This window comes from Pogoniulus pusillus, chromosome 4 (assembly GCF_015220805.1).
Source record: "Pogoniulus pusillus isolate bPogPus1 chromosome 4, bPogPus1.pri, whole genome shotgun sequence".
Classification (NCBI taxonomy): Eukaryota; Metazoa; Chordata; class Aves; order Piciformes; family Lybiidae; genus Pogoniulus; species Pogoniulus pusillus.
This window is the reverse complement of record NC_087267.1, coordinates 39,467,438-39,486,908: the sequence shown is the minus strand read 5'-3', so window position 1 is coordinate 39,486,908 and position 19,471 is coordinate 39,467,438. Positions and strand designations below refer to the sequence as shown.

The 19,471-nt window shown below is 47.9% G+C and overlaps 1 protein-coding gene across 8 annotated transcripts in view; it reads right to left on the bottom strand.

Annotated features, from left to right (window-relative positions):
* Positions 1-19,471, bottom strand: part of FRMD4A (FERM domain containing 4A) — a 424,512-nt gene that overhangs the window by 105,955 nt on the left and 299,086 nt on the right. For all 8 annotated transcript variants that reach the window (XM_064142608.1, XM_064142610.1, XM_064142606.1 and 5 more), the window contains one exon: positions 8,146-8,240. In XM_064142608.1, coding sequence (XP_063998678.1) covers positions 8,146-8,240 — 95 coding nt within the window. The remainder of the gene's footprint in view (positions 1-8,145; positions 8,241-19,471) is intronic.

The following is a 19,471-nucleotide window of genomic DNA, read 5'->3' as shown; positions in this document are numbered from 1 at the left end:
TAACTTCCAGCCTATACTATATCAGGGAGCCAAACTCTGTGCTGTTACACCACAGAATGCTTTGTTCTGGAAGCTGTCTTCCTGTCACCAGCAGAATTATTCATGGAGCACAATCCCATGTAAGACAGAGAAAAGTATGGGCATATAGCCTGAGGCATGTAGGAATCTCGACAGTTTTCATGGACCAATTTCACAGTATCACAGTATCATCAGGGTTGGAAGAGACCTCACAGATCATCAAGTCCAACCCTTTACCACAGAGCTCAAGGCTAGACCATGGCACCAAGTGCCACGTCCAATCCTGCCTTGAACAGCCCCAGGGACGGCGACTCCACCACCTCCCCGGGCAGCCCATTCCAGTGTCCAATGACTCTCTCAGTGAAGAACTTTCTCCTCACCTCAAGCCTAAATCTCCCCTGGTGTAGCTTGAGGCTGTGTCCTCTCGTTCTGGTGCTGGCCACCTGAGAGAAGAGAGCAACCTCCTCCTGGCCACAACCACCCCTCAGGTAGTTGTAGACAGCAATAAGGTCTCCCCTGAGCCTCCTCTTCTCCAGGCTAACCAATCCCAGCTCTCTCAGCCTCTCCTCGTAGGGCTGTGCTCAAGGCCTCTCACCAGCCTCGTTGCCCTTCTCTGGACACGCTCAAGCATCTCAATGTCCCTCCTAAACTGGGGGGCCCAGAACTGAACACAGTACTCAAGGTGTGGTCTAACCAGTGCAGAGTACAGGGGCAGAATGACCTCCCTGCTCCTGCTGACCACACCATTCCTGATGCAGGCCAGGATGCCACTGGCTCTCTTGGCCACCTGGGCACACTGCTGGCTCATCTTCAGGTGGGCATCAATCAGTACTCCCAGATCCCTCTCTGTTTGGCTGCTCTCCAGCCACTCCGACCCCAGCCTGTATCTCTGCATGGGGTTGTTGTGGCCAAAGTGCAGCACCCTGCACTTGGAGCTATTGAATGCCATCCCAATTTAGGCAGCTTGCACTGATAACCTATTCATACATGCTTGTGTCTATCTGGATTTTCTTTGTGGTTTGATTTAGGGACAAGAAGTAGCTTTTGTTTCATTATCACCAGTGATTTGTTCATTTGGGTATTTATATCACTGTATTCACAAATAATGGTGAAAACAGTTTGGGATGACCCATAGGGAGGAAGAACACTGGAATCCAGGAAATTGCTCTCCGTTTGTTGTAGTCATGCTTGCAGTTAAACTAGTGTGTCAATAACAAAGAAGTAACTGCTTTTAGAAGAATAAATGAGGTCTATTTAGGTTACAGACTGGGTATGGATTTTGGTGCCCAGGGTTCACATGGTCGATTGCATGCAGTAGTTCTGTTTTCTTTTATCAGGGCTTTCAATAAAGATTTGTGTATCAGTGAATCTCTTTGCCTCCAGGTGGTTCAGTTTACACAGTTTTACTGGTTAGGGGCCAGTTTTCTGAAAAGTGGATCCACATTGGTTTGTGCTATAAATAAACCAGCTCAGGCCTCTTCAGTGTTAAACTCATGTTGAATTGAATGGACACTGAGAAAGCCCAGTTCACAAAACAGAAACCTTATAAACTGTTTTACTTTTCCCTCAGTCATGACAGAAGCAAACCCTCCCTCCCACTCCCCTTTTTAGGCTCACAGATTTTCTTGTTTAAGGTCTTAATCCTGCAGCAGAAATACTTCTGAAGGGGCTGCAAAGCTCAAGGAGCTGTATGAGTTTATCTATACAGCCTCTGTGAGATGATGCATTAGGTGACAAAGGAACTGGTCTAACACCAGAGCAGAACTTTATTCTGACAGCTGCACCCTCCACTGGACTGGCTGTTCAACGAGGACATGGGACACCTGGTCTCTCATTTTGGCTCTGCCACATGGCTGCAGCGTGGAAACAGGCTTCCCTCCAGCTCCCAGAGATGAGAGCACATTCCATGAAAGAGTGGTACCCTGCTCTTCCCTTGCCATCCTCTCAGCCATAGGATCCTGCACTAAATACTCCTTGTCATTACCTTATCACTTTAGTGCAGTCTCTAGCCCAGGTGTAACATGAGTGTTGTGTACCTCAGTATCATGCAGTCTTTATCCTATGTATCTGCTAGCTGAAGATGTTGCTCTGCAGCTTCTCCTCTGGGAGCAAAAAGGGTTTGATAGGCTGTTGGTTGGACCCAGAGAGGAGGGAGCTGTCCATGGAGCAGGTGACTCATGTCTAAGGACAAGTATAGTATGTGGAAAACCTTCCTGTGGCCCAGATGGGGTCTCTGCAGCAAACAAAATCCTGACCACTTGTGCTAGTTTGAAGCAGGGTAGAATGTTTTGGTGAGAAGAACTAGATCATAGGCTGTGAAAGGTAAACAATGGTGATGTCTACTCCCCTCAGAGTCTTGCTGAAGAAGAAAGGAAAACATTAGATAACACTCTTGCCATTTTGACTCACTCTGCCTTGGGCTTCTGGCTGAGCTGCAGCTCCCTAACCTCACCTGCCACTCACCTTTGCTTCTTAACCTCTTGGCTGAACCTCTATTCTTCTTTAGGACTGGAGTAAGGTTGAGAGGGGCAGGGGGAAGATGCAGGGGTGGTTGAGAGCCCCTCCTGGGGACTCAGGTTTCTGGGAGGGCTGTTGTGTTTCTGTATTACCTTTTACCTTGTATATTTCTGTATATAACTGTATATATTGTAAATATCTGCTTGTATATTGTGCTAGCTGTAAATAAATAGCTTCATTTATATTCCCAGAGCTGGCTGAGTCTAGTCTGGGTAACTTCTAAAGTGTGTGGGGGGGCGGGGAACACCCAAACCATCACACCACTTGCTCTCAGTGAATGCTGAAAGAGCTGATGCCAATGGAAAGGGCAGTTAGAGCAGACCCATAACCAGATGAATAAAAAAATCAAGCCCCTTCTCTGTTCCCTTTCACTCCTAACCAGCATACAGCTCCTCTGGCTTCACATGAAGCTTGCCCTCACATGCTGTACAGGGTCACCCTTTTGACCTGTGCTCTCCCACAGTTAATGGCTCACACCCTAAAATGTTCCTATGATCATTAAAATAGGAGGCCTCCTTCATAATAGCCTGACAATCTAATTTTGGTCACGCTGACTGCAGCAACGACCCTCTATTATCACAAGGAACTATCACGTCGCCAACGCAAAGGTTGTTGCTATTGATTTTCCTCTTAGGTTGTCATGATAGAGCACAACTAATGAATGGAAATCCCCACTCTAAATAATTTCTAAATAAATTACTCTCACAGAGCTCATACTCTTCAACAGAAGAATTGATTTAAGACATTAGTGGCTTTTCTTCTTTCTAAACTTGTCATTTACCCAACCCCAGGCTACATTTATGAACCAAGCTTGTTCTGTTTTAAGTGGGTTATGATGAGGTCCCTTCAGGTAAGTCACGTGGAAAGCCAGCAAAGAGTGAAGAGAATCCTTGAGTGCTTGCATGCCAGAACTAAAGGGTTTCTTTTTGTGTGCCAGGGCTGTGCTAGGTGCTCTGCAAATGCACACTAGGAGATTGATTTTCCTTTTTCTTTAATTAACTTTTTCTTTTTTAAAAACCCTTATATTTGACATGGGAGGTTAAGACCTGTGGTACAGATAGCTCAGTTTATTTTAGGAAAGTAACATGGGACATCTTTGGCCACAACAACCCCAAGCAGCTCTATGGGATGAGGGCAGAGTAGCTGGAGAGCAGCCAGGAAGAAAGGGACCTGGGGGTACTGGTAGGTAGTAGCTGAAGATGAGCCAGCAGTGTGCCCAGGTGGCCAAGAGAGCCAATGGCATCCTGGCCTGGATCAGGAACAGTGTGGCCAGTAGGACAAGGGAGGATATTCTGCCCCTGTACTCAGCACTGGTCAGACCACCCCTGGAGTACTGTGTCCAGTTCTGGGCCCCTCAATTCAAGAGAGATGTTGGGATACTGGAACATGTCCAGAGAAGGGCAACAAAGCTGGTGAGAGGCCTGGAACACAAACCCTATGAGGAGAGGCTGAGGGAGCTGGGGGTGTTTAGCCTGGAGAAGAGGAGGCTCAGGGGGGACCTCATTGCTGTCTACAACTACCTGAAGGGAGGCTGTAGCCAGGTGGGGGTTGGTCTCTTCTGCCAGGCAACCAGCAAGAGAACAAGGGGACACAGTCTCAAGTTGTGCTGGGGGAAGTATAGGCTGGATGTTAGGAGGAAGTTCTTCCCAGAGAGAGTGATTGGCATTGGAATGGGCTGCCTGGGGAGGTGGTAGAGTCACCGTCCCTGGAGGTGTTCAAGAGAAGCCTGGATGAGGCACTTAGTGCCATGGTCTGGTTGATTGGATAGGGCTGGGTGCTAGGTTGGATTGGATGACCTTGGAGGTCTCTTCCAACCTGGTTGATTCTATGATTCTATGATTTATTTCTAAGAGTCAGTCCATCAAGTATATTTTTTTTTGCTGTGTTCACTCAAGTAAAATAATTGCTGTTTGTGCCAACTCTGTTCACAGTTTTTTACAACTGAAGAGGACATAGTTTTGTCAAGGTTATTTGTACACTGAAGAAGCCTCAGAAGGTCAGATTCACTGTGGGACAGCATTAAAGCTGCAGCTCAAGTTTCATCACAGATGGAACTTACTGCTCCATTTTTGGGCTGCATTGACTAGACTTAATGAGAGTGTCTCCAATCCTTCCATCTGGGCTGGTGAAGCATGTCCTAAAATGCACCTTGCTCCATCCTGACTACGGATTAAGGAGGTGACCAAGTGAGCAGATGCCATCACCCCACCCTTTGAAATCCTCTCCAGTGCAAATATATCTGCACCTTTGAGCGCTGCCTCAACAGCCTCTGTCAGCCTCTCACGCTTCCTTCCTCCCATTGCTTAACCCAGATCTCTGCTCATGCTGCTCCGTGTTAAACATGGAAGCCCCAGGGGAGGCTTGGCTCTCTCTAATTGCTGACACCTCCTCATTATCTTCCCTTGCACTCCCAGGGGAGCCCGTGCCCACTTAGCTGAGCTGAGCTTGGACTTGCTCAGCTGCTATCTGGTTGTAGTCTGTAGTTTCTTGTTTTTAAGCTATGCAACTGGAACTGTTAAAGGAACACTTTAACATCTCACTCTGCTTTGTCTTCCCTGAATGGCTTCCCTGCATGCCTCAGGCAGCACCCACAGTGTAACTTGCTCTCTCCGTTAAGAAAAAGCACCTTGGTGAGGAGCAGTTTCCTCCTCCTGCCTTAGAAAATGCCTGTACCTCCTGCTGTTCCTCCTTTGAGAATCAGTCACATTAATTTGTTGTGGGTTGGAGATCTCCTACAGGGCTGAGCTGCTCATGTCAGTGAGACGGGATGAATTCTGAGTTCTCCTCTGATTCACCTCCTACTCCTGCACCTGCTGGATGCTGAGTATTTCTCCATCCTGGGACCTGTGTCCTGAGATGGCCTCAGGCTGCCCAAAGCAGGTGCTTGCCAAAAGAACTGTCTCTAAAGGGGTGATCACTGCTGAGATGAATGTAGATATGTTTGTGCAATCAGCAGCCTCTGATTACCCAATCCTGAATCATTATTCCAGCAGATAATTTACATTTTGCTGCCAAATGAGAGGAGCTGGCTGGTGACAGCAATACTGCTAACTCAGCCGCTCTGGGAACACAGTGTTGGCTTGACAAGCTTGGGTTTTTTAAAACGACAGAAGTGTGGGAAGCCTCTTCCTGATTAGTATTTAAAAAACTCCTGTTGCAAACCAAGGTGGAGTATGGAGGGGGTGTGTGCAAGACATAGTCCATCTGCTGTGGAAAGTCTAGTTACAGGCATTTGGGAAAGAGGAGAAGGAACTGAGAGGTCACAGTCTAGAACTAATCATAGCACTTGGTAGACCTTTGATGTTTCTCCTGTGCTAATTTTATATTTGTCTTTTAAACAGGGGATAGAAAGGCCTGTTCTGAGACCAAACCTTCAATTTTGTGGTAATGCTAGAACTCAGCTGGCTGGAGTTCAAAAGGAACTGGACGAGGGCATTGAGTCCAGCATCAGTAAGTTTGCAGATGACACCAAGCTAGGAGCAGTTGTTGATCTGTTGGAAGGTAGGAGAGCCCTGCAGAGGGACCTTGCCGGGCTGGATGGGTGGGCAGAGGCCAATGGGATGAGATTTAACAAGGCCAAGTGCAGAGTTCTACACTTTGGCCACAACAACCCCAAGCCATGCTACAGGCTGGGGACAGAGTGGCTGGAGAGCAGCCAGGAAGAAAGGGACCTGGGGGTACTGATAGATAGTAAGCTGAAGATGAGCCAGCAGTGTGCCCAGGTGGCCAAGAGAACCAACGGCGTCTTGGCCTGCATCAGGAACAGTGTGGCCAGTAGGACAAGGGAGGTTATTCTTCCCCTGTACTCAGCACTGGTCAGGTCACACCTTGAGTACTGTGTCCAGTTCTGGGCCCCTTAATTCAAGAAAGATGTTGAGGTGCTGGAACATGTCCAGAGAAGGGCAACAAAGCTGGTGAGGGGCCTGGAACACAAATCCTATGAGGAGAGGTTGAGGGAGCTGGGCCTGTTTAGCCTGGAGAAGAGGAGGCTCAGGGGTGATCTTATTACTGTCTACAACTACCTGAAGGGGCATTGTAGCCAGGTGGGGGGTGGCCTCTTCTCCCAGGTAACCAGCAATAGAACAAGGGGACACAGTCTCAAGTTGTGCCAGGGTAGGTATAGGCTGGATATTAGGAAGAAGTTCTTCACAGAGAGAGTGATTGGCATTGGAATGGGCTGCCCAGGGAGGTGGTGGAGGCACCGTCCCTGGGGGTCTTCAAGAGAAGACTGGATGAGGCACTTAGTGCCATGGTCTAGTTTATTGGTTGGGGCTGGGTGATAGATTGGCCTGGATGATCTTGGAGGTCTCTTCCAACCTGGCTGATTCTATGATTCTAGGAACAACCAACATCACCTAAGGTGACTGCGGTGTCAAGGTCCCATGCTTTGCTCAGCCATAAGGCTGTTGTGTCATTCCCGGTGAGATCAACATTTTCCCATAATGGATATTTTATATTTTAAAAGGCTTTTTTTGTTCACATTCAATCTGGTAATCCCTTTCTCTCTCCCTTTTTTTTTTTCCTTTTTAAAGCATCTCTAATCTGGGATCTAAACCATCAGAAATAATAGAGGAGTTTTGTGAGATCGGTTTGGTTTTGGTTTGGTTTTCTTTCTCTCTCCTTTTTTTTTCCTTTTTAAAGCATCTCTAATCTGGGATCTAAACCATCAGAAATAATAGAGGAGTTTTGTGAGATCGGTTTGGTTTTGGTTTGGTTTTCTTTCTCTCTCCTTTTTTTTTCCTTTTTAAAGCATCTCTAATCTGGGATCTAAATCATCAGAAATAATAGAGGAGTTTTGTGAGATCGGTTTGGTTTTCTTTCTCTCTCCCCTTTTTTTCTGCCTTTTTAAAGCATCTCTAATCTGGGATCTAAAACATCAGAAATAATAGAGTAGTTTTGTGAGATTGGTTTGGTTTTGTTTTGGTTTTCTTTCTCCCTCCCTTTTTTTTTTTGCCTTTTTAAAGCATCTCTAATCTGGGATCTAAAACATCAGAAATAATAGAGTAGTTTTGTGAGATTGGTTTTGTTTTGTTTTGGTTTTCTTTCTCTCTCTTTTTTTTTTCCTTTTTAAAGCATCTCTAATCTGGGATCTAAACCATCAGAAATAATAGAGGAGTTTTGTGAGATCGGTTTGGTTTTGGTTTGGTTTTCTTTCTCCCTCCCTTTTTTTTTTGCCTTTTTAAAGCATCTCTAATCTGGGATCTAAAACATCAGAAATAATAGAGGAGTTTTGTGAGATTGGTTTGGTTTTGTTTTGGTTTTCTTTCCTTGAAATCATTTCATATTACTTTTAAGCCTGCTTGAGTGAACAAACTGATTAACGATTTAATTGAGTAGCCAATCTGGTAACCTTTTACCAATGCCAAACGACAGCAACTCCTTGAGCATGAGATCAAGAAGGGATTGCTCCTGCTTCTGTACGCCTCTGTCCACTCTTAGTTGCTGTGAGAGGCCTTTAGCCCTCTTAATATGGAACAGTACAGGACAGATTCTGAGATGAGGTCCATGCCTCACTAGACCTTAGGACACACAGATCTTCTACGTCAGTCATCACGCTTAGGACAAAGCCACCAAGATTTCCTGTGGTGGTCTTTGATTTCTCACACTTACGTTTCATCAGTGAATGCAATTCCAAAGTACTCCTTCTCCTTCAGGTTGAAATGAGATGCAACCAAGTCAAGCAACTCCTTGGCCAAAAGCTTTGGCTGTAAAAGAAAAACGAAAGAAAGTGATTAATGAGGAGAACTGGTCTAGAGCTTTGCTGTGCTCCTGGAGGGAAACACTATCCTTGAAGCTGCTCCACTGCTGGTGCTTTTATGTTCCCTCTGGTGTTCGGGTTAAATCTGCTAGCATTATTAGCACCTCGAAACGAGCAGTAGTTTCCCTCCTAAGTACTAAAAACCTGGCAATTCTGACCTCTTCAGTGCTTAATGTCTCTGCAGACAGATGACCTGCCAGAGTTCAGATCTACCATGACCAGCTTTCTCATGCCTCTCTGATTTTAGTTGTTAAAGCTTTTAATCAAGGACCTTAGCAAACACATTTCAGACACCCACTCTCGCATGCACAGCACATAACACTAAGAAAGTACATAGTGCCAAAAGACAGGGTGTGACAGGACCAAATGAGAAGTAAATGAGAGAACAAAATAGTTTCCCACTCAGTATTGCTTGTCATTTAGAGATAAGGATATATCCTCAAATCCTCACTTGGAAAGAAAGAGAGGAAAGTAACACGTGTGTTCAGCATGCCCTTTGTAAGAGCATACAAGCCAAGCTCAAAGAAACTGGAGGATTGGAGCATTACTACCTTGTCTGCAAAACCTTATTTCACTTCTAAGTCTAATACAGCCTCCTGCCTCTATGAATTTTCACCAGTTCTGCTGGCTGTTGAAGTCTTGGCCATAACAGAACTCTTGTCCTGACTGTCACTAGTAGGAAATAGGGGTACAAAGAATCCAGGGAGATGAATGAAGCCTGTGATTCCATAGCCTGTAGTATCCCCAGATCCCAGAGCTGCAATGGTTAGAGCAGCTGGGGTCAGAGATCTCGACAATGTTCCCTGGTGACTGTTCACAAGGATTTGGTCTACAAATTTCCATGCTGCAAGCCTCAGTGAAAATAAAGCTGTCTGCAGGCTTGACTGCCCCAGCGAGTGTGCCAAGCAGCTGAGTCAGAGTTACCTCAGACATGAACCTGTTATTAAACAGAGATGAAATGACGATGCTGTCCAGAAAATGGGTGGCAGGGACTTGGGAACCCTGCAGTCCTAACTGATTGCTCTATGCTGCAAATGCAAACACAATTTGTGCTGAAGCAAATCCTCATTTGTACTAAACTCCCAAACAGGTCCGTGAGACTCTCAAAATGCTCCTAAATCCAGCACTGTCATAGTATCTCTCACAGCTGAGATGAAGTTATACTTCCCTGGCACTCATGTGAGCGTTATGCTGTCTTTCACATGTGTCCCTGCTATGTCCCAGTGCAGTTACCAGCATTGTCCATACTCCTCCTTTGTACACCCAACACAAGGGTTGTTTCTAGGTCATTTCAGGAAATAAGCAGCAGCTCTGTCTAAATGCAGCACTAGCTTAAAGCAGCCTCAGAATACAAGGTAGGTTGTGTAGGAGGAACAGCTTGGTGGATAAGGAATAGGTGAGACACAACCAGCTTCATTTTAATTTCACACAGAGAATCACACAGTGTGTGGGTTTAAACTGGAATAGGGGAGATTCAAACTAGATGTTAGGAAAGGGTTCTTTACAATGAGGGTGGTAAGCCTGCAGTGTGCCCAGGAGGCCAAGAGAGCCAATGGCATCCTGGCCTGCATCAGGAACAGTGTGGCCAGTAGGACGAAGGAGATTATTCTGACCCTGTACTCAGCACTGGTCAGGCCACACCTTGAGTGCTGTGTCCAGTTCTGGGCCCCTCAATTCAAGAGAGATGTTGAGGTGCTGGAAGCTGTCCAGAGAAGGGCAACAAAGCTGGTGAGGGGCCTGGAACATAAACCCTATGAGGAGAGGCTGAGGGAGATGGGGTTGTTTAGCCTGGAGAAGAGGAGGCTCAGGGGTGACCTCATTGCTGTCTACAACTACCTGAAGGGAGGCTGTAGCCAGGTGGGGGTTGGTCTCTTCTCTCAGGCAACCAGCAAGAGAACAAGGGGACACAGTCTCAAGTTGTGCTGGGAGAGGTCTAGGCTGGATGTTAGGAGGAATTTCTTGGCAGGGAGAGTGATTGGCATTGGAATGGGCTGCCCAGGGAGGTGGTGGAGGCACCGTCCCTGGAGGTGTTCAAGAAAAGCCTGGATGAGGCACTTAGTGCCTTAGTTGACTGGATAGGGCTGGGTGCTAGGTTGGACTGGATGACCTTGGAGGTTTCTTCCAACCTGGTTGATTCTATAATTCTGTGACATTGGAACAGGTTGCCCAGGGAGGTTGTGGCTGCTCCCTCCCTGGAGGTGTTCAAGGCCAGGTTGGATGAGGCCTTAAGCAACCTGTTCTAATGGGAGGTGTCCTTGCCTATGGTGGGGGGTTAGAACTGGATCTTTGAGGTCACTTCCAACTTAAACCATTCTAATCACACACAAAATCACAGAATTAACCAGATTGGAAAAGACCTCTAAGATCATCAAGATCATCAACCTATCACCTAACCCTTCTAATTAACTAAACCATGACACTAAGTGCCTCATCAAGCCTCCTCCACCACCTCCAGGGATGGTGACTCCACCAGCTCCCCAGGCAGCCCATTCCAATGGGAAATCACTCTTTCAGCAAATAGTTTCTTCCTAAAGTCCAGCCTAAACCTGCCCTGTCACTGGGTGCCAGGGAGAGGAGTCCAACCCCTGCCTGGCTGCAACCTCCTTGCAGGTAGTTGTGGAGAGCAATAAAGTCTCCTCTGAGCCTCTCTTCTCCCGGATGAACCCCAGCTCCCTCAGCCTCTCCTTGTAGGGCTGTGCTCCAGTCCCCTCACCAGCTTTGTTGCCCTTCTCTGGACACATTCAAGCACCTCAACATCTTTCTTAAATTGAGGGGCCCAGAACTGGACTCAGAACTCAAGGTGTGGCCTGACCAGTGCTGAGTACAGGGGCAGAATGACTTCCCTGGTCCTGCTGGCCACACTGTTCCTGATACAGGCCAGGATGCTGTTGGCCTTCTTGGCCTCCTGGGCACACTGCTGGCTCATGTTCAGTAGGCTGTCAATCAGTACCCCCAGGTCCCTCTCTGCCTGGCTCTCTCCAGCCACTCTGTCCCCAGCCTGTAACACTGCATGAGGCTGTTGTGGCCAAAGTGCAGAACTTGGCCCTCAGCCTTGTTAAAAATGGCACTGGACTGTGCCCATCTATCCAGCCTGTCCAGGTCCCTCTGCAGAGCCCTCCTGCCCTCTGACAGATCCACACATGATCCTAACTTGGTGTCATCTGCAAACTTACTGATGCTGGACTCAATCCCCTCATCCAGATCCATCAGTGAAGATACTGCACTGATCTGTGGAGGACACCACTAGTGACAGCTGCCAACTGGATGTGGCACCATTCACCACCACTCTCTGGGCCTGGCCTTCCAGCCAGTTCTTGACCCAGCACAGAGTGCCCCTGTCCAAGCCAAGGGCTGCCAGCTTGGCCAGGAGTTTGCTATGGCAGACAGTGTGAAAGGCCTTGCTGAAGTCCAGACAGACTACATCCACAGCCCTCCCCACATCCACCAGGCAGGTCACCTGGTCATAAAAAGAGACCAGGTTTGCCAAGCAGAACCTGCCCCTCCTAAATCCATGCTGGCTGGGTCTGATTCCCTGGCCATCATGTAGGTGCCCTGTGACTGCACTCAGGATGATCTGCTCCATTCTGTTGCATGGCACTGAGGTCAGGCTGACAGGTCTATCTTTTGGATAGGCACCATGGTGGCCAGCTTCCAGTCTTCAGGGCCCTCTCCAGTGAGCCCTGACTGTCCATAAATGATGGACAGCAGCTTGGCCAGCTCATCTGCCAGCTCCCTCATCACCCTGCTTGTTGCCCACACTGTGTGCATTAGTGTACATGCACTTCAGCTGGGCTGCTGATTTTGCCCCTGACACTGGTTTACCACCCTCAGCTACCTTTGTGGAGAGCCTGGTTTCATCCCCTTCACCCCTCAAACCTAGTTTAAAGCCCTCTCAGTGAGGGCTGCCAACCCACGGGCTAGAATTCTTCTGCCCTATTTTGATAGTTGGACTCAGACTTCTCAGGCACAGCTGCTGGGAGCCTCTGCTATGTCTGTGCTGCTTTTGTGTGGCCTTTCACAGACTCCTGCACACATGCAGGGCCATGGTCATGTCCTTTGTCCCCTTTAGTACTTTCAGGGGCCCGAGTAAAGAGCACATCAGCTACACCAGTCTCTTTGAAAGCTCCTCAGATACTTCTGGCATCGTACTGGGTGCAATGGACAGTCTCACCATCCCTGTCTCCTGTAAGATGAAACTCCCTTTGCCAAAGCATTTTAAAGACAAGCTACAGTTTGGCTTATGAAGTACCTGGATACTGTGATGAAGAGGATGGTAAGACTGCCAGGTGAATTCAGAAATATATATATCTACACTTACATGTGTACATTTCAGGTTCTTACTGGGGATGTTAGATAAATTTTCAGCTTAACAAACAAGCACAGACATTTGAAGGGAAGAGAGGAAGGGGGTTTTGTGCCTGTCAGTGTGCAGTCTGAAAGCCTAAGTCTTGCTTCTCCTTCACCCCTGCCCTCAACTGCTCTCCCCAGGCAAGACTGGTAAATGTAATATGCTGCTTCCCTATTTCTGCTGAGTGAGATCTCGTTGCTGAAAAAGCAAGGTTGGCATGGGGTGATAGCTTTCCTTTCTCTGCTGCTCGGTGGCTGCTGCTCCTCCCCCAGCACAGTCCCCCGGAGGCTTGGCAGGGGCATGATCTCCACTGCCCTTGCCATGAACTGCTCCGAAGCCCGCGGCAGCAGATAAAGCAGGATAACCCTTTGCCTTGCAAGATAAGGGAAAAGAACAATAGATACAGACCCAGAACTGGAGCAGTGCCAGTGTAGCTACTGGGCCAGAGTCCCTGAAGAGGCTTAGGGCAGTGAAGTTAAGCTCTGCTAGTCCCCTCCAAGATTACTTTCCACTCTCCTCTTAAGCTCTGCAAGGTTATTGTCCTTTTCAGCATCTTCCTCCCAACGCAGATGGGCAATGTGAGTCTTTGGAAGGGAGAGGAGAAAAGTGTCTTCTCCAGGTGGCAAAGACTCCTCAAGACAGCCCTGCACATCAAGGATGAAGGCAGGAAAACCTTGCCAGGCACAAGGCGAGCTGCGCCGCAGGCCACTGCCTCGGGAGAGCCCCACGAGTGCAACCTTAATGGTTAATCTTCTTGCCGTCGGTGATGGGAACGGCTGAGCAATGACCCTCTTTCATGTGAGCCTCGAAGACAAAGAGCTCATTAGCAATGCCTGTGGCAAGTTGTTTTAATTCATTATTAATTCCTGGACTTCGTTTTCCAGAGGGATATTCACTTCACATTAATAAAACTTCTGTCACAGACACATTGAAGAAGATGAAGTCTGTGAGAGCAGGGAAATCAATGGAAAGTGGGCCCAGGGCTTTCTACATCCTACATGGCAGGGTGATCAGCAAAAGTAGCTTGTGAATCCCACCAGCAGAAATCAGGAATAACAAGTGGTATTCAGAACAGAAACCAAACTGTGTCCTTAATGCTGCAGAGTTAGACTTAGGTACACTGTGAGGTGCCCAGACAGCTGCTGAGACCACTCTGCATCAGCTGCTCTTTCCTACCCGCACTGTCCTGGTGCCCTTCACATAACCTGTATCAGATAAAACATCCTGGGTGAGCATGTCAGAGCTGCAGCTGGCTGACCTGAACTTGGGTTGGGGTACACCAGTAGAAATCTTTCAGCTGGAGCAGCGAGGCTGGGCATGCATAGCTGGTGGGGGTGGGTTGTCAGAATTATTCAGCCAGGCTTTCTCCTGCTGCACCCCCAGCTACAGGACCATCTTAGTAAAAATGCAAACCAACTGTTCTTTTCACCAGAGAAATCAGCAGGATCCTGACTGTGGTTCTAGCACACTGGAGCTGTGGCTCTGGGGGAGAAGATCCTGCTCCTGGTGAGCACACTCACTCTGCCAGGGAGAGGGGCTGAGGGGCCCTTACTCCCATATAGTGAACTCTCTGGCACACACCAGCTGATTTGTAGCCAAAGACACCATCCCTGAGGATCTTCTGGATGGCAATGAGCTGAGTGTGTTCACACTTGTACTCCTCAATGCCTACCCAGACTGTGACAAGCAACACTTCGCAGCCTGAGCTCTCTGGATTTGCAAACACAATTCCCACAATAGTTAATGCTGCACTACTGTGAGGTATTAGTTAATTCCCACAATAGTTAATACCTCACTGACTGTGAGGTCAGTGGGTCCACTGCCATATGTGATGGTTTCAGTGCTTCATCCAGGGGATTCCTGGTCATCTGCAGAGTGGGCAACTGTATCGTGAGGTCCAACCAGACTTGGGAGTACCCTGAGGTTTCCCTTTCCCTCTTGGAGAGGTAGGAGTGGAAAGATGGACTCATTAGGGGCTGCCTCCTTGTAAGAAGAATGACTCAGATGCCCATGAGGATTATATGAAACACTCTGCCACTGTAAAATACTTCTGCCTCAGCACAGTGAACACCTACAGGGCTCTTCTGCAACCTCAGCTCCTGCAGCCTTGAAGCAATGAATTCACTCCCCTCCTCCCTTCCAAAGCGACTGAGGTTTGTTCAGATAATGACACAGAGGGAAGGGAGTTTTATCAGTGGTATTGGGAGGTGACAGGGAAAGAACTCAGCCTCAATAGCAGCTCTGCAACTTGAACCTGCATCAAGAAAGGTTATGAAAAGGCACCAAAGACAGTGAAGGAGGATGTATGGGATCACAGCTGACTGGTATTCACAGGGCTTTGTCCCTGCATTTGCCTGTTACTTAAAAAGCCCCCTCTGTAGCCTGAGCTGCAGCAGGAGGGGTAGTTTTCAGCTAAAGGAGGGTAGATTTCAACTAAACACAAAGAAGAAATTTCTTAGGATGAGGGTGACAAAACACTGTGACAGGTTACTCGGAGAGGTGGCAAGTGCTCCATTCCTGGAAGCATCCAAGGTCAGACTGGATGGAGCTCTGAGCAACCCGATCTAGTTAAAGACATCCCTGCTCTCTGCAAGGGGGTTGGACTAAATGACCTTTAAAGGTCCCTTCCAAGACAAACCATTCTACAATTCAATGTTAAGCTTCTAGGAGCATATAATCTCATCCTAAACCCAGCTCAAACTCCTACAAATACCTATTTCTCTCCAGGAGGGCACAATGACTGACTCAGCTGAGGATCAGCACTGTAAATATCTAACCTGGCCTGAGCCAAATCCTGCCCTGAGAGGGCAGCGCTGCCATCTGAGGAGGGGCTCCTTGGGGGCTGCAAAGCAAGTAGCCCAAATGCCATCATGGGTGCAACTGTGAGCTTATCTTACCAAGCCATGGGTGCCTCAGCTGGCTCATCACCTAGTGTGCTAGTTTGAAGCAGGATAGGATGTTTTGGTCAGAAGAACTAGATCATAGGCTGTGAAAGGAAAACAATGGTGATGTCTACTCCCCTCAGAGTCTTGCTGAAGAAAAAAGGAAAACATTAGATAACACTCTTGCCATTTTGACTCACTCTCTGGCTGGGCACTGACTGAGCTGCATCTCCCTAACCCCACCTGCCACTAACCTTTGCTTCTTAACCTCTTGGCTGAACCTCTATTCTTCCTTAGGACTGGGGTAAGGTTGAGAGGGGCAGGGGGAAGGTGCAGGGGTGGTTGAGAGCCCCTCCTGGGGACTCAGGTTTCTGGGAGGGGAGTTGTGTATTCTGTATTACCATTTTTCCTTGTATATTTCTGTATATAATTGTATATACTGTAAATAATTGCTTGTATATTGTGCTGCTGTAAATAAATAGCTTCATTTATATTCCCAGAGCCAGCTGAGTCTAGCTGGGTATTTCTAAAGTGGGGGGGGGGGAGGGGGGCAGGGAACACCCAAACCATCACACCTAGGAAGTAAACATCTGCCTATCTCAACCAGCAAGGATTTCTCTGTAGCTTCAGAAGATCATTCTGTCAGCCACTGTGAAAAATACAGCAGAAACCCCAAGCATTTCAGTATTAAATATGCAATATAATTAAAAGACAACGTTGCTGGGATTTCAGCTGCCTGAGGAACTCCAGAGTCGTGTGTTTCCCCAGTGGAAAGACAGGCTGCCCATTTTCGGCAGAGGAGCATGTTCCTCAGTGACAGCTTCCCATTATAGCCAGCAATGAGTGAGTTATAGAGACAGATTATGTAGGCACAGTCCAGCAGTGTCATGAATAAAAACCAGATGACACGGTATTAGCAGCTGCTGGTACGTCCCTAGAAAGGCAGGCTCACACCGAGTGTATTTTACTGTTTTATTAACTGTCAAACAAGCCTGTCCAGGCCCCCTCCCCCATTTCAGAGCTCTCCCCTAATTCTCCATGGCAGAAGGTTTCTGAGAAATGCACAGTTTCAACATATGGCCAGACACATGCCGCCTGAATCCATCCATCCCAGAGGCACACTGAACTGTGGGAACCAGGTAACTAGACCACGCTTAGCAATGCCTCCTTTCATTAGATTAAAAAGGCCACTGCTATCCACTGTCTCCTTGCTGGAGAGGCTTGCAGAGAGATACATGATGAGAATGTAGAGATGAGATGCAGCTACATCAAGTGCTGCGATGCTACAGCGTGTTTGCAGTACTGGTGGTCAGCCTGCACCAATCTTGTGCTATAACCCAGCTGTGGCCAGGCACAGGCTTCAGGAGTCAAAGCACAGATATTAGCTGTGAGGACATCCTGCAGCCTGGCTGGCTGACATCCTCCAAACCAAAGCTACCACGGCATATTCCAGATCTCCAAGAAGGGGGCCTCAATTATCAGAATCATAGAATCAACCAGGTTGGAAGAGACCTCCAAGATCATCCAGTCCAACCTACCACCCAGCCCTAGCCAGTCAACTAGACCATGGCACCAAGTGACTCATCCAGTCTTTTCTTGAAGACCTCCAGGGACGGTGCCTCCACCACCTCCCCGGGCAGCTCATTCCCTGGGCAATGGGTTCCAGGGTTCTACTACTCTCATGGTGCAGAATTTGTTCCTAACATTCAATCTAAATTTACTGTTCTCTAGCTTGAAGCCATTGCTGCCCCTTATCCTATCACTAAAGGCCTTTGGAAATAGTCTCTCTCCTTCCTTCTTGGAGGCCCTCTTCAGGTACTGGAAGGTTGTTATTAGGTATGTCAGACACAGTCCCAAGGCTGATCACCATCTTTAGGGGAGGGAAGGAATTTACTCCTAGGAACACAAGCTAGGCTGTGCCATGTGGCTTCCAGCTCAGCCAATGAGCACAGACATAGCAGATGCTGTCTGGTGAACTCCCAAGATCATGATGCATGTTTATTTCAAAGTAGCTTTTTGAGTCTTCCTGACTTGGCCCAGTTTTCCTAAATGTTCAAAAGCTGTTTGAAAAACATCTCTTTGGTGGCTTGAGTTGAAATGTCAACTAGGGGGGGTGTGTGGTGTGGCCAGGCCATTAGTAGCAGAGATGAGGTAGAGGTTTGCACCAATACAGGATCATTTCTGCCTTGGCCGTTCCCCAGGCAAGAGTACAGTGCTCCTTCATCAGCTGGCAGCAGCTTTTGCCTGTCTCCAGCCTTGGGCAGTGTAATCAGGAGGAAATTGAAGTGCAAAATGGTGATTCATGCACAATTCTTCCTTTCCAACAACTATTATCACTTGTTAATGAGGCAAACTCCAGGTGCCCCATCTGAATTAGGTCATTGTGGTGGTTTGGCTGTTATCCGCCCCCCCCCCCCCCCCCCCCCACTTTAGAAGGTACCCCAGCTCACTCAGTCGGGCTCTGGGAATATAAATGAAGCTTATATTTACAGCTGGCACAATATACAAGCAGATATTTACAGTATATACAGTTACATGCAGAAATAGACAAGGTAAAAGGGAATACAGAAGCACAACTCCCCTCCCAGAAACCTGAGTCCCCAGGAGGGGCTCTCAACCACCCCTGCACCTTCCCCCTGCCCCTCTCAATCTTACCCCAGTCCTTAAGGAAGAGGTTCAGCCAAGAGGTTAAGAAGCAAGGTTAGTGGCAGTGAGGTTAGGGAGATGTAGCTCAGTCTGAAGCCAGAAGCAGAGTGAGAAAAATGGCAAAAAGTGTTATCTAATGTTTACTTTCTTGTTCCCATACCTCTCAGCAAGACTGTGAGGGAAGGAGACATCACCAATGCTTTCCTTTCACAGCAAATTGTCTACTTTCTCTCACCAAAACATTCTAGCCTGCTTCAAACTAGCACAATCATCTGCTAAAACCAGCCACGAACTCCAGCACCACAACGGTAAGGGCAGTAGGGATGCCCTTTGTGTTGCCCCCCCGGCGCTGGGCATTCAGCTGCCAGCAGCCTTATCTGCTGAAGCCCAGCAGCACTCTTACACCTGGCTGTATTAGGCAGCATATTAGCCCACGATAGTTACAGACTGCAACGCCCCCCACCCCTGCTTCCCTGTGCATGAAACACCAAAATCTTTCATTAGAGGCTATTGAGCTGTCAATCACTGGCAATTCTCATCATGTCAAATCGTCTCTGCCTGCAGCTCTGTCATCCTGTTGGTGAACCCATTTTATGCACTTTGAAGAAGAGAAGAGTCTGAAACGGCTCCATAGTGATGCTGTGTAAATACCAAATCACAGCCCTTTCAGCTACCCTCTCCTCTGAACGCAGCATAAAAACACTGTACAAAACCACTCAGGCCGAAGGCTTGGGGCTTCAAAACACTATACAAAACAACTCAGGCTGGAGGCTTGGGGCTTCGGGGACTGCAATTCCCCTTATGGGATAGATCCACTCTCCTCAGCTCCGTGTGACTCTGTCGATACACAGAGTGCACATAATCAAAGCAGGCTGGGTGAAAAACTATTCACTGAAACGCATGATGGCTGGAGAGAGCCTGCCTGGGGGTTTGCCAGGAAACAGCTGAACTCCAGGGGTGCCAGGGACTGGAGCATTGCTGGCACTGGCACGGGCAGCACCTCTTTCCCAGAGCCAGTGGTCGGCTTTAAACACCTTTTCTTCATTTACATAGTAAAATGAGACAACTTGCCTCCAGCAGCTTCATGGAGAGCGTGGAGCGTGGAGACAGAGCGCCACTGACATTTCTCTTGCAAAGTCAACACCCGCAAGTTGTGGCAGTTAAGAGTTCTTGGGGTCAGAGAGACAAAGACAAAAAAAAAAATCCCAAGGGTTGTTGGGTTTTGTTTTCGTTTTTCTTTTTATCTGTTTGGTAAAGGCATTAGAAACACACTACTGAAAAGTTGCCTTAGAAAGATGCAGA